The sequence below is a fragment of the Pleurodeles waltl genome, chromosome 10 (genome assembly GCF_031143425.1).
Source record: "Pleurodeles waltl isolate 20211129_DDA chromosome 10, aPleWal1.hap1.20221129, whole genome shotgun sequence".
NCBI classification, from domain to species: domain Eukaryota; kingdom Metazoa; phylum Chordata; class Amphibia; order Caudata; family Salamandridae; genus Pleurodeles; species Pleurodeles waltl.
This window is the reverse complement of record NC_090449.1, coordinates 302,625,364-302,639,737: the sequence shown is the minus strand read 5'-3', so window position 1 is coordinate 302,639,737 and position 14,374 is coordinate 302,625,364. Positions and strand designations below refer to the sequence as shown.

At 44.4% G+C, this 14,374-nt stretch overlaps 1 protein-coding gene across 1 annotated transcript in view; it reads right to left on the bottom strand.

Moving 5' to 3' along the window:
* TRAP1 (TNF receptor associated protein 1) overlaps positions 1 to 14,374 on the bottom strand; it is a 209,134-nt gene that overhangs the window by 182,866 nt on the left and 11,894 nt on the right. The window contains exon 4 of the mRNA XM_069210470.1: positions 574 to 714. Coding sequence (XP_069066571.1) covers positions 574 to 714 — 141 coding nt within the window. The remainder of the gene's footprint in view (positions 1 to 573; positions 715 to 14,374) is intronic.

Below are 14,374 nucleotides of genomic sequence, written 5' to 3'. Positions count from 1 at the left end.
TTGATCCCGAAAGATGCAGAACGATGGTGCCGTCAACCATTGTAACATAGTTTAAGATGTTGATTTTAAGACCACATGAGCTCTACATAACCTGAATGATAATGGTCAATGTAAGCTCTGTGAGAACAGGATGACACTCAGTGCCTGATGCAGCATATGGACTCCGTCAGCACCTTTAGGTACTGGTATGGTGGTTAGAAAACCTGCAAGTTAGGTGGTGGTGTTCTCTAGCTAGTGATGTAGTTTTGACTCCTATAAGCCTCTGACTAGTGACGTGAACAAGACCTTAATGAGTGCTAAGGGACAACTGAATGAGGGACACATGGGCTCCGTAAACTGTGCATGGTATACAAGAGGAGCTGGTGAAGTAGGCTTGGTGAGTGCAGTCAATGACCTGAATGCTAATGTTCATAGAAACAGTGAGCTTCATGAGTTCACCGAGGTATGTGAAGGGTGATCATGACCAGTAGTTTTGTGTGTTTCTAAATGGGAATATTAGACATGGCTTTAGTGAGTGCTGCAAGTCCTGGAATGATGAAGGTGGCTGCAGTCTTGCTGAGAGCCAAGTGATACCTGAATGATGATGGTTCCCTTCTCACTGTCCGTCTGTAGGTGAATCTCCATCTCCGGAACAACCTTTCCTTCTGACATCATCTTGTGGCGCAATTTTTCCAGGGCATCACTGCTGTTGGAGATCAGCTCTCGAATGAACACCTGTAGCAGAGAATATATATCAAAGTTTAGTGATCAAACATGAGTGGAATAATTACCAGCTCTCTATATATGTTTATTTAGGCTAAAAACGGTTAAATTGACTGACAATCCCATGTTACAGTATGCAAAGTAGAAAGACAAAGGTTCAAAGCCAGGACTGGACATCTTCTAAACTACTTTCCCTCTCTTAAGAGACAATGAGATCTAGACTTAGCTTTTCACCTCCATGCTTGCTTTCACTCCATTTAGGAGCTAGTGGTTTGCACTGATAACTTTTAACCCTTCTACAGATGTTAGGAAAATCCATGAAGTAGACCTCTGGGTCTCAAGAGGCTCAGAGAAAATCACACTCAGACCAGTAACCATTTGTTTGGCTGTCAGTCTTCACCCTTCCATGCCTACGCAAAAAGAAACATTATCAGCCTTTTAAAAGCTGAAAAAAGTTACATTAGTAAAGCTTTATAAAGTAGCCCGAAAGGGGCAATAAAGCATTGTTTACATCCTTTTGACATAGATCTCATTGATCTTCCAAACCTCCTGGAAAATTGTATTACCTGAAGCTGCATTAGGATGGCTGCAAGACCAGACACAGGATTGAAGTTAAGGATTAAATGTAAATTAACACAAAACTCCAAGTAGCTGGCAGGATGGCGCAGAGATTTAAGTCTTGTTTCTGATCATCTGAGAGTCAAGAATTTAATCGCAGCAAGGAAGACACAGCCTTCCATCCTTCTGAGGTCAGTATGCTACATTCTGTCATATCAAGTGTCTGTTATTTATAGCTTTTAGAAACCACAGAAATGCAGAAACATGCCTGGAGAAGCACAGTTACAAGTAAACTTTTTTCTCCAGCACTGGATTCCTGACATTCACAGGTTCATTACACCTGTGTACAAAACAATGAGATTTCCTACAGTTCCAAGGACTACATTTTACCCTGAAAAGATTTTTCGTAACAGACAGATGTCGACAGCTTAGAGACTGTTCAAAAGTTGCACAGTGGTTACATAGAAAACACTGTCATGAACAGGAATTAACAGACAATACTGTAAACAACTAAGCGGAAAACATTTTAAATCTTGCACTCAAAAGTGGTATATTAACCAACTGCTCAGTATTACCATAGCCTTCTATGTATTTGCTAACTATAAATGTATCTCTTATGATAATCCATGTTGTTTCTTTGCATGTTTTACTGACAGTGACAGACACCCTGAGAGAGAGTACTCTCAGATTGTTAATGCAGCCTTATGGGGTTCAGCCAACATTAGCACTAAAAAGATCTGAGGGGTTTTATAAAGCACCTCAAAACTGTAGCGCACCTTTTCTACGTTTTGGGTGACTATGTAAGATTGAGACACTGTTGTTAAAAATGCCCCTGTGAAAGAAATTGTGGGCAAAACTGGTTTGTGTTTTGACAGATGTGCCCATACAAGGAATTTTGAGAGATCCCTTACTGTTAACTTTGATATCCTCGAGATACATGCTTATCCATTTTTGAGGGTCGGTGGGGAGGAGATAGGAAAAGGGAAATGGTGTTGTTGTGACTTATGAGCACCAGACAACCCTAAGAATGATCCTTTCTGGAATTTGTATGTAGCCCACGGTTTAACATTGCTAGCATTTTGGAAGGGAGGAAGCTACTGCAAAACACTACTCTGTACCTGCAAAGGAGTGAGTGGACAATATAAATAGAAATCCTGGAAGGAGAAATGTATGTCGAAGGGTACCTCCTTATTAATGTAAAAAACTTCAACCATAACTCATTATTATGTACTCCAGAGCCTCCCTCTGGTTGCCACCGCACAGCCAGTAGATTCAGATCCCAAACTTATTATCTTTTATCTCCATTACCGCCTGACACACAGTGAAAACAGCATCTGGCCTAACACCATCAAGTCTTCAATAAAGTACATTATGAATAAGAAGGCAGGAGAAAGACACGGAAAGAAGCTGGAGTGTGTCGGGTCAGCCCCCTTAAGGTACTGATCTCTGTAGAAAGTTGTATATCTATGCAGTGTACCAATGTAAGGGGACACTATGCAGATAGTCTAGATGACTCATATTGGTTTACAGGAGTTATAATAATAATGCCAAATGCTCTCTTTTGTGGTACTGTGGATGAGAAGTTTAGGCTTATCAGAGGGAAGTGCTAAGCATTTGTTGAACAGTCAATAAATGAGACACACACTCAAGAAGAAACTTGACCCCAAAATCTTCAAGATCAGGTAAGTACTTTTTGAGATAGCGATATTTCAACACTTTGGAAATACAGCATGAGCCTTGAACACGGTAATGTTATCATATGGAGAAAACATATACTGCACCAGGTTACTTGCAATTGACTTACAGGACTGTTCTTCTGGACTTAAGGTAAGTAGGGGTCAAGGTCTCTAAAACACCCAGCAGTTTCTTGTTACTTGTTCTCCTGTGTCCAGATGCAGAGGGCACTCCTACCGGTGGTAGCCTCGGATGCTAAGTGTTAACGTCAATGGGAGCAGTACCTGGAAGAAAAAGGCTGCAGGTGGGGAATGGGTGACTAGTATGGCTGAATCCACGTGGGGGCTCGGTTCTTTAAAGTCTCAGCTCCACATAGACACCTTTGAATCTCTTGAGCCCGGGCTTGGGTGCAGAGGTGTTTTGTCAAGGGGGTCCCTTGTGTTAGAGACTCTCACTTCTTATGGTCCACCTGGAGACTGGGGGAAAAACAAGACTGCATAGCCACTCTCGGTGATGGCCTCAGTGATGCCGACATCTCTCATTGGTAGGTCGGTCCTGGCAGCGTTGGTGTCTGGCTGCACACTAAACAAGCCTTGGTGCTTCCAATTGGCTTGGGTACTCTGGGTATTGGTGCAGGGAGGCTCGGGCAGGCTCAACAACTCAAAGACAGACTAGGTGGACGGGGTTGCACTCTTGGACACTCGGGTCCCCCTCCTGAAAAGATGCTCCCTCGGTGGACCCAATGGTCAGCAAAATGAGGACCGGCCAATACCGGTTGGTGCCTACTGATGCAGGGGGGAAGCGTCTCCTCCACTCTCCAAGGGAGATGCTGACTGGGGGTGAAGTTCTGGCAGTCCTACAAGGCTCTGGATGGATGCACAGGTGCAGGACAAGTTGATCTTTGCAATTTTCAGGACAGAGGCAGGTAGGATTTTGCACCAACTCCTCAGCTGGTCCACAGTTCTTGCGTCTTTAGCTCTTCTTTGTCCTTCTTCTCTGTAGTCAAGCAAATCCGAAGTCCTAGTGTCAGGGGGCCACCTAAGTACACTGTTTAGGGACGTTTAGGGGAGTATAGGGTAGTAGGTAGTAGCCAAATGGCTACTCACTCCGGGGTGACTACACCCCCCTATATGACCACTTCTCATGGGGAGTGGGCATAGCACTGTCTTAGAATTCCTAATTCCATCAAAAACAAGATGGTGGAACCCTTCTTCTCTGGAGCACATCATGCTGCCCACCCTAGGGGTGTCACTAGCCAAGTAGGGCAACACACCTCCTGCCCTGGTGCCAGATGGGCTGAGTTTTACATTCCCTAGGTCTGGGGGAAGCCAGGTTCACAAATCAAAGGTGGCAGAGGCTTTGAAGTTCTGGTCTTGGTATGCTGATTTACTAGCCATCCTGCTGGAGGAGGTGATAACACCTTTCTTCAGAGCAGGCACTGTTTCTGGCCTCAGAGAGCAGGAGCTCTCATCTCCAGGGGATCAAAAACATGTCTGTAGTAGCAGGCTAGTTGATACCAGTCCACAAGCAAACTAGAGGACTACTAGGTTTCAGGGGCCACCTGTGAGGTGCCCTCTGGGTGCATGTCATGATAATTCTAAGACCGGCATTAATCTGGATTTATTAAAATGAGGTGTTTGATACCAAACACCATAGATTTTACTGAAGCCATTATGTAGTTGGGTAACTCATCCTGGCCAGTGCCCAGTACATGCCTTAAGATGGCTCCCTTGTTCACTTATAATATATGCCAATAGAACTAGGCAACACAGGGGCATATCTGCTCATGCAGACATGCCCACACATATATTATAATACACCTTGCTTTTGGGCTCTTAAGGCCTGCTGTAGGGATGACTTACATATAATACATGCAGTGACTTTGGCATAGCACACAATGAGTGTGCCATGTTGTGTTTTCGCTCATGGTGCGCACCAGGACAAGCAGTTCGCAATCGCAGGCTGTGTGCAATTTTTAGGGGAGTACCTCAGGGTGGCATAATACATGCTACAACCCTTAGGGACCCTCTTTAGCACCGATGCCCTGGGTACCAGGGGTACCATTTACTAGAGACTTGCAGGGGTGAAAAAGTCCTGCCAATTGTTTCACAATTGAGTAGGTTGTTTTTAGGGGAGAGAACACTGGCACTGGAGCCTGTTTAGCAGGATGCAGTGCACTGTCAAGAGTTGAAAACCAGCATCTAGCAGCTCAGATGGGAACAAAAAATGTGTGTGTGTGTGTGGGGGGAGATTTGCAAAAAAGTCCAGTTTCTTACAGTCTCCATGTGTTTGCATGGTTTGGCCTTTGTCTGATGGACTGCTCATCAATACCATGCATTTCATAGATGGAGAAGCAAGGGTGTGGTCAGAGCTCACAAAGAGTCTTGTGATTGGGTAGGAATAGGAAAGGCAAGAGAAGGTCAGCAATGAGAACATTTTAGAAGAGTACGGTTATGGAGACAGGAAATCCTAGACTAGCCAGGATAAGTCAAGACACGAGATCAAATTACATAGAGTATGAACAAATGAGTTTTTTTTTTTTTTTTTAAGAAAACCTTAAAAAAGGCAGTGTGACTAAAGTTGATTGGCAGAAGGTTCCAAAGGGACAGCGCTGCCCGAGATGATTGGTGCTGCCACTATGTATGACTTCCAGGTGCCTGTTGTGACTGTTGCTGTTAGCAAAATATACCATAAATGCAGACTGAAGGTATTTCTTGCTTTTTAGGAGAGATACTGAAGATCCTCATGTGTCTGGTATATAGGGTCATAATTTCTCATGTCAGATATAAGCCTTCCTGCCGCGGGACGGACAGCCTTAATAGGAGCTAACATGGTTACAGGATTGCTAGACAAAATATAATTTTCATGTTAAATTTTGTCTGTAACCAAGGACTGAAAAACATGAGAGATGACGCTGGGCTGGAGAAAGGATTTAAATTTCTCAACTGCATGGAGTACAGCTGTAGCTTTATTTTCTTCATGTTCGCCATGGGAAGACATGGAGCAATCTCACTCAGGCCACATGACCATGTTAGCTAATGATAAAAAGAAGCCTTACTTTCAAAAGCATCAAGGCAACTTTGTAAATTATAATTTTTTTGTGTGGATTGACCTTTACAAGGTTTGAGTAATAAGGCATCCTTGATTAAGCAGATCTTATTGTAGACCTGAGTGTCAACTGAAAGTTGGTGGATGGCCACTCTCTCCTTTTCTGCCAAATCTCAGGGGTTCATATATTATCCCTAGAACTGCCGGATGTTCCAACTAGTATTTTAAATGTTTCACACAATCCAATTATTTTGCACATGAAGGAGCCTAGATGTAGAGCTGAATTTGTTTATCTTGGTTACCAGTCTTTTTCTAATATCTCAATATTTTACTGTAAATGTTATCAGATGTGAACGGAGAAATTTGTTAATATTGTTACTATTGTTGCCAGTGAAATTTGTTAATATTGTTGCATTCTTTAAAAAAATTATAATGGTAAATGCTTAATTTGCAGCACTTTTATTTTACACTGCTGGCGCTTCTTGTTTAATTTAAGTGACATTTTCTGGTGTGAACATTTTTGTGTAGCTTAACAATTTAGAAATCTAAATAAGGTGAACAATAATCATCAATATGAATTAATGTACCAGATTCGCTGAAGCTAGTAATAGAAAGTTAACACAGCAGATATTATGTCAAATCATCCGTAACATGTTCCCCATTACATCTAGTTGAAATGAAAGATGCATTAAAAGAGAAATTCCTTAACTGCTATGGATGTAATTTAAAAGACAGGAGATTGTGATAGCCAAACAGAATTCAGAAGAAAGGCGGACTATGAAAAAAACAAGTAAGATTCTAAATCCATTTGCACATGAAAGCTATCTTGAACGAAACTACAAAAATTTAACAACTCTTTGATTAATGCATAAATTATCCTCTTACATTTTATTTCTCCGTTAACTATCATTGGGTTTACTACTATGACAAATTAGACATCAATATATCTTATGAAAGTCTAAAGTACTATTGAATAATACTATAACATGTTTTGCTTTAATTTCTAGTAAAGAGTGAAGGTGTTTCCATGTTAAGGGATTGCACTCACAATGCACTGGAAATTAGCAGAATCTGAATACCTTAAGCACAGAAAATATTTGTATTGATGGCATAGCTGGATGACAGCCACAATTGCTGTGATATTCTTGCAGTATGGTGCTGAGCATTGTCATCCACAAGATGAGAGTTTCTGAGCTGCTCTGTCCATGTTAGGGCTCCATTAGAGGCGAAGGGCAGCACCACATCCGTCTGCGACATGAAGGGACATAACCTATGCAATGCACTAATGCATCTCTCTGCCCTTCACCCGGATACTCTGATCAATAAAAATGTCTATTCACTGAGTGACAAGCTCAGCGGAGGCAGGCTTCACGACGGAATCCTATTTCGGGACCTGGTAACCACCATAATGTTTTTAGCACTGGAGTCACTGGCCTCCTGTGGTGCTGCCACAGAATATCTGGAGTCGCAGCAGGGCTTTCAACAGCTTGTGCAGGTCCGCAGGTAGAGAGAAAGGCAAGCCTAATGAGCTAATGGCATATGGATACGAAGCAGAAACCCCACCACAATTAAATGGTAGCATGTCTCTCTTGAAGCCAACAGCAAAGCTCTCATACTTAAGGCCATGATGACAGATTAACAAGATGGGTGAAAATACAACAGATTTGCACCACAAACACCTCACTGCCTAGTTCATTCAAAGTTCATGAAACATGCTACCTCATTTTCCAGCACTCCCTTGAATGGCAGGGAAAAAGAAATAGAAAGAGGGAATCTTCAGGTCCAAATCCTCTGTAGATAAAATGGGTATAGAGAGCTTGCGATCCAATTCCTTTGACAAATTGTGGATGAGGAAGGGTGAGAACAAGCTGCAGTGTTATATCATCAATGTGAGGAAGAATGTTGTGCGAACATCTACTAGTACTGAGGGTGGGGTGAGAGCTGTTAAAAGTCAAGTGGAGGGCCTGTCTCTTAGTTACTTGGAAGATTCAACTGTTAAGTATTCAGTCACTGTAAGGGTGTCAATAATATTATTTTAATACTTTTTTTTTTCAAACCAATTCACTGAGACACATGAACAGTGAAAAAATATTTTATATTATTTTCATTGATGCCGAAGTGGCATAAGCGTAAGATACCTTTAAAGTGCCTACAAGCGGAGACATTGACAGATGCCACATTTCTTGACCACATCCATGAGTACATAGAGACATTCCTTAAGAAAAATCCTGGCTCTGCAACTTGCAGAGCAGCAAAGTGGGAAGCCTACGAGATGACACTGCAAAGTGAGTGTGTAGTGCAAGTACACGGGGTGCAGGGGCAACTACAGCAGACACAGATCAACCTAGAACAGCAATTTATTGTACTGGACATGGACAGACCTGCAGATCGTCGACTCCCCAGTGTGTATGGAGGTGCACAGCAGATAGGAGAAGCCTGTGCTAGGTTAGGGTGTAGTTGCTATACATCAACTTGGTGGCTTGAGTGTGCACAGTAGACATGGTCTCAAATCCCTGGAAATTGGGCAGAGGCATTAGATAGGGATGCCCACTGTCCAAAGTACTTTTTGCACTCACTGTGGAACTGTTAGCCCACAGGCTGAGATCCTGGTTGGGGGCCTGGGGTATATGCATAGTGAACACGACTCATGTCAAATCAATGTAAGCGGATGATACAATAGCGTACTTGAGGGACCAGAAACAGTCAACACCCCTGATGCTGGAGAAACAAGAAAGCTTTACGCAGATGTCAGGCATGCATGTTAACAGAGCTAAATCTAAGCTGTGTCCCCTGGGAAGACTGGGCAAGGCAGCAGTAGCCCTACATCCATAACGTGGAGAAGCTACTGGAAGGATTACACCACATGATTGAGTGGTGAATGACGCTACTGTTTGGCCAGAGGGTGGCTCTGGCTAAACTGGTGTTTCTTCCATGCTGCCTGTATGTCCTCCAAAACATGATGTGTCACGTCCTGAAAACCACATGTGCAGATGGATTAGCTTCTGTGTAACCTGGTATAGGCTGGAAAGCAAAGCTAGGTAAACTGGAGGGAGGGCTGGGACTCTTAGACCTATTTTTGTTTTTTAATGCAGCAAACTCAGCTTCAGTATGGGGTCCACTGGCTTATGATGATACCAAATGGGAACTTTGGCACTACTGGCAGGATCATATGGCCCATACACCCTGCTAGAAGAGTTTATGATGGGGAAAGGTATCTCCGAAGACACACCATATATTGTTTGCTTAATGGCAGAGATCTGGTACAGGGTAGACAGCATAATACACGAAAAAAAAACTTTTGTCAATGACACGCCTCTGGGGATGATGCAGCCCTGAGAAAGGACATGTGCTGCGCTAGATGGAGAGAGGGTGGGTGTAACAAAGCGGGCGACAAAACTTAACAACAGATTAATATAGTTCGCGCAGGCATTATTTGGATTGGGGCCAGGGCAGCTCCCACAATATGCACAGGGTGCGCACGTCCCAAGGATTCTGGATATCTTTCCCATATAAACCTTATTTATGAAACAACTCCTGGAACTGACTGGATGTAGGTGCTTAATAATGCAATTGCATTTAGTGCTGGTGACTGGCCAAGGGGGCACTACGCACCAGTAGAACGCAGACTGCCCGAGGGAACTGACAATGTCAGAGTAAAGAAAAGAGCATGTGCTCAAATAAAGCAAGTGTCCCCAAACGCTTTCTTTAAAATGATTCAATTTCACTATTTACACAAAACCTACATGATGCCTCACAAACTGTCAAAAATGTACTCTGCTAATCCAGCTGGGGTGCATCAGATGAGGACAGGGAGCAGGTGACTTTATACACAAGACGTGGGTCTGTTTAAGACTAAGGGAATATTGGGAGAAGGTGGTGGCAGTGCTGACGCATGAGTTGGGAAGGGAGATGGAGGGCTCCGTCACGCTGTGGCTGTTGATGGTGCAACCTCAGTTGAAACGGTTCAAAATGCAGTCCTGAGTGCTGGCACTGGGTCTGGTACTAGAGCGAAGGTGGATAGCAATACACTGGATGGCCAGAAAGGCCATAAACTTTCAAACCTGGCAGGCAAATTTAGTAGAATGGATGATGGCCCATAAGCAACATAGCAAACTCATCTGCAGGGTTGGAAAGGTGGGGAAGGACGTGATCACTTGGGGAGGCCTGATCACAAAGAAAATCATGGAGCCACCCAGACTAAGGATTATCAAAAAGGACTGCTGGGAGGGAGTGGGTCTGGACAGGGACACTGAAAATGCAGGAACAAAAGAGAATGTTTCATTGATGTTTTGTGGATGAGGGAGGTGGCGGGGGGGGGGGGGAGAATGATGGAAAATGGTTACCACGATTTATGTCTGTTGGAAAATTGCTAAGTGTTTGCACACACTACATTCTCCTTTTGGAAGAAAGCCTTACTAGTACTACAAGCTACAGAGGATACCTTCCAGAAACAAGTTTCACAATGTGAGTCAGATTGTTTAGGCCTTGTTAGATCTCTTGGTCAGCTTAAACAAGCACAACAGCTTCTCTTATTTGATTCTCCACACTATCCTTGCAACACAATATCCTAAGGCATTTACCACAAGTACTTCTGACAACAGTTAATAAACGCACTGAAAGGCAAAGGAGAAGCCTACAATATTAAAGCTCCCTGTTTCCCAATTTGTACAGATAGAAACGGACAGAAAAAACATTTCTTTTCCTGTCTGTATTCATTTTTAAATGTGGATAAAAACATTAATGAGGTTGTTTTTGCGTGATTCTAAATGCTCTCAAGCCAAGACTGCCATACCAATAAGTAGTGTGGATTGACAGGTAAAGGAGGTAAAAAGAAATACATTTTAGTAATGAGGCTTAAACAGTAGTAAATATGCACAACTTTGCTACTAGGATATGACATTTATTGACCACTGTAAGTTAACCAAACAAGTACTGTATGTCTGTACAAACCCAAGTGTTTGATACAACCATCTCTGCATTACAATTGATAATAAAACTCATCAACCAAAACCCAATACTTTCCGAATGAATAGCTTCTTGGAAGCCACAGCAATACTTAAATATGGGGTACGAATTCGATCCAAATGGCTGGTTACAAAGCTCAGTCGGACTCTAACTTTTCAAATACAGTTACAAAAAGGCAGTGTAATTTGGGAAAGTTCACTTAGTTGTGTTGTAGTCCATATATTTTTATTTAAATGTTTTAAATTGTTGACAGCCCATCTTCCCAATCAAAGATCCATGATGTGTACATAGATACCTGAAGGCAACTGCATAGAAGTGAGTTGCTGCTCTCTCTTTCCAATGAGAGATTTGTGGATGTGTGGGATTACACCACCACCAGCAATAGTTGCTTTAATGAGGGAGTCCAATTCTTGGTGCCCTCTAACGGCAAGTTGCAAATGGCGCGGAGTGATTCTTTTTACATTCAAGTCTTTTCCTGATTTACCGCCAGCCATTTCCAAACACGCATTAAAATGCTTCTAACGGCCGAGACAACAGCGGACTAAGCTCCCAGGCAGAATGCGGTGCTAGGCTGAATGAAAGCAAGCCCCGATTGTCATCAATGTTCCATACTGATCACAGATTCAAAATGCACTGCCTCGCACTCTCCAGCCACCACTTATAGCGTGAAATGTTGGTGCATCTGAGCCACCAAGATTGTTTTAAGGCCAAAGTTGTTACTAAAAACTGCATGTTTAGCTGAAGTATATTGATTTGTCATTTGTGGGTGTCCATAGTACTGGAACTTGTTGGGCATTTGTAAAGAAATGGCTCCCTGTTGCAGTTACCCCCCACTTTTTGCCTGATACTGATGCTGACTTGACTGAGAAGTGTGCTGGGACCCTGCTAACCAGGCCCCAGCACCAGTGTTCTTTCACCTAAAAATGTACCATTGTTTCCACAATTGGCACAACCCTGGCACCTAGGTAAGTCCCTTGTAACTGGTACCCCTGGTACCAAGGGCCCTGATGCCAGGGAAGGTCTCTAAGGGCTGCAGCATGTCTTATGCCACCCTAGGGACCCCTCACTCAGCACAGACACACTGCTTACCAGCTTGTGTGTGCTGATGGGGAGAAAATGACTAAGTCGACATGGCACTCCCCTCAGGGTGCCATGCCAACCTCCCACTGCCTGTGGCATAGGTAAGTCACCCCTCTAGTAGGCCTTACAGCCCTAAGGCAGGGTGCACTATACCACAGGTGAGGGCATATGTACATGAGCACTATGCCCCTACAGTGTCTAAGCAAAACCTTGGACATTGTAAGTGCAGAGTAGCCATAAGAGTATATGGGCTGGGAGTCTGTCAAAAACGAACTCCACAGCTCCATAATGGCTACACTGAATACTGGGAAGTTTAGTATCAAACTTCTCAGAATAATAAACCCACACTGATGCCAGTGTTGGATTTATAAAAAAATGCACACAGAGGGCATCTTAGAGATACCCCCTGTATTTTACCCAATTGTTCAATGCAGGACTGACTGGTCTGTGCCAGCCTGCTGCTGAGAGACGAGTGTCTGACCTCATGCGGTGAGAGCCTTTGTGCTCTCGGAGGACAGAAACAAAGCCTGCTCTGGGTGGAGGTGCTTCACACCTCCCCCCTGCAGGAACTGTAACACCTAGCAGTGAGCTTCAAAGGCTCAAGCTTCGTGTTACAATGCCCCAGGGCACTCCAGCTAGTGGAGATGCCCGCCCCCTGGACCCAGACCCCACTTTTGGCGGCAAGTCCAGGAGAAATAATGAGAATAACAAGGAGGAGTCACTGGCCAGTCAGGACAGCCCCTAAGGTGTCCTGAGCTGAGGTGACTGACTTTTAGAAATCCTCCATCTTGTAGAAGAAGGATTCCCCCAATAGGGATAGGAATGTGACCCCCTCCCCTTGGGAGGAGGCACAAAGAGGGTGTACCCACCCTCAGGGCTAGTAGCCATTGGCTACTAACCCCCCAGACCTAAACACGCCCTTAAATTTAGTATTTAAGGGCTCCCCCTGAACCTAAGAATTTAGATTCCTGCAACTAACAAGAAGAAGGACTGCTGAGCTGAAAAACCCCTGCAGAGGAAGAACAGAAGACACCAACTGCTTTGGCCCCAGACTTACCGGCCTGTCTCCTGCCTTCCAAAGAAACCTGCTCCAGCGACGCTTTCCAAGGGACCAGCGACCTCTGAATCCTCTGAGGACTGCCCTGCTTCGAAAAAGACAAGAAACTCCCGAGGACAGCGGCACTGCTCCAAAAGAACTGCAACTTTGTTACAAGGAGCAGATTTAAAGACCCCTGCAACTCCCCGCAAGAAGCGTGAGACTTGCAACACTGCACCCTGCGACCCCGACTCGACTGGTGGAGAACAAACAACTCAGGGAGGACCCTCCGGCGACTCTACGACTGTGAGTAACCAAAGTTGTCCCCCCTGAGCCCCCACAGCGATGCCTGCAGAGGGAATCCCCAGGCTCCCCCTGACCGCGACTGTCTGAACTCCATTTCCCGACGGCTGGAAAAGACCCTGCACCCGCAGCCCCCAGCACCTGAAGGATCGGAACTTCTGTGCAGGAGTGACCCCCCGGAGGCCCTCTCCCTTGCCCAGGTGGTGGCTACCCCGAGGAGCCCCCCCCTTGCCTGCCTGCGACGCTGAAGAGATCCCTTGATCTCTCATTGACTTCCATCGAAAACCCGACGCGTGTTTGCACACTGGACCCGGCCGCCCCCGCGCTGCTGAGGGTGTACTTTTTGTGCTGACTTGTGTCCCCCCCGGTGCCCTACAAAACCCCCCTGGTCTGCCCTCCGAAGACGCGGGTACTTACCTGCTGGCAGACTGGAACCGGGGCACCCCCTTCTCTCCATTGAAGCCTATGTGTTTTGGGCACCTCGTTGACCTTTGCACCTGACCGGCCCTGAGCTGCTGGTGTGATAACTTTGGGGTTGCTCTGAACCCCCAACGGTGGGCTACCTTGGACCCAAACCTGAGACTTGTAAGTGATTTACTTACCTGACAAAACTAACAAAAACTTACCTCCCCCAGGAACTGTGAAAATTGCAGTGTCCACTTTTAAAACAGCTTATTGTGTTTTATGTAAAAAGTATACATGCTAAAGTAATGATTCAAAGTTCCTAGAGTACTTACCTGCAATACCTTTCAAATGAGATATTACATGTAAAATGTGAACCTGTGGTTCTTAAAATAAACTAAGAAAATATATTTTTCTATAACAAAACCTATTGGCTGGATTTGTCTCAGAGTGTGTGTACCTCATTTATTGTCTATGTGTATGTACAACAAATGCTTAACACTACTCCTTGGATAAGCCTACTCCTCGACCACACTACCACAAAATAGAGCATTAGTATTATCTCTTTTTACCACTATTTTACCTCTAAGGGGAACCCTTGGACTC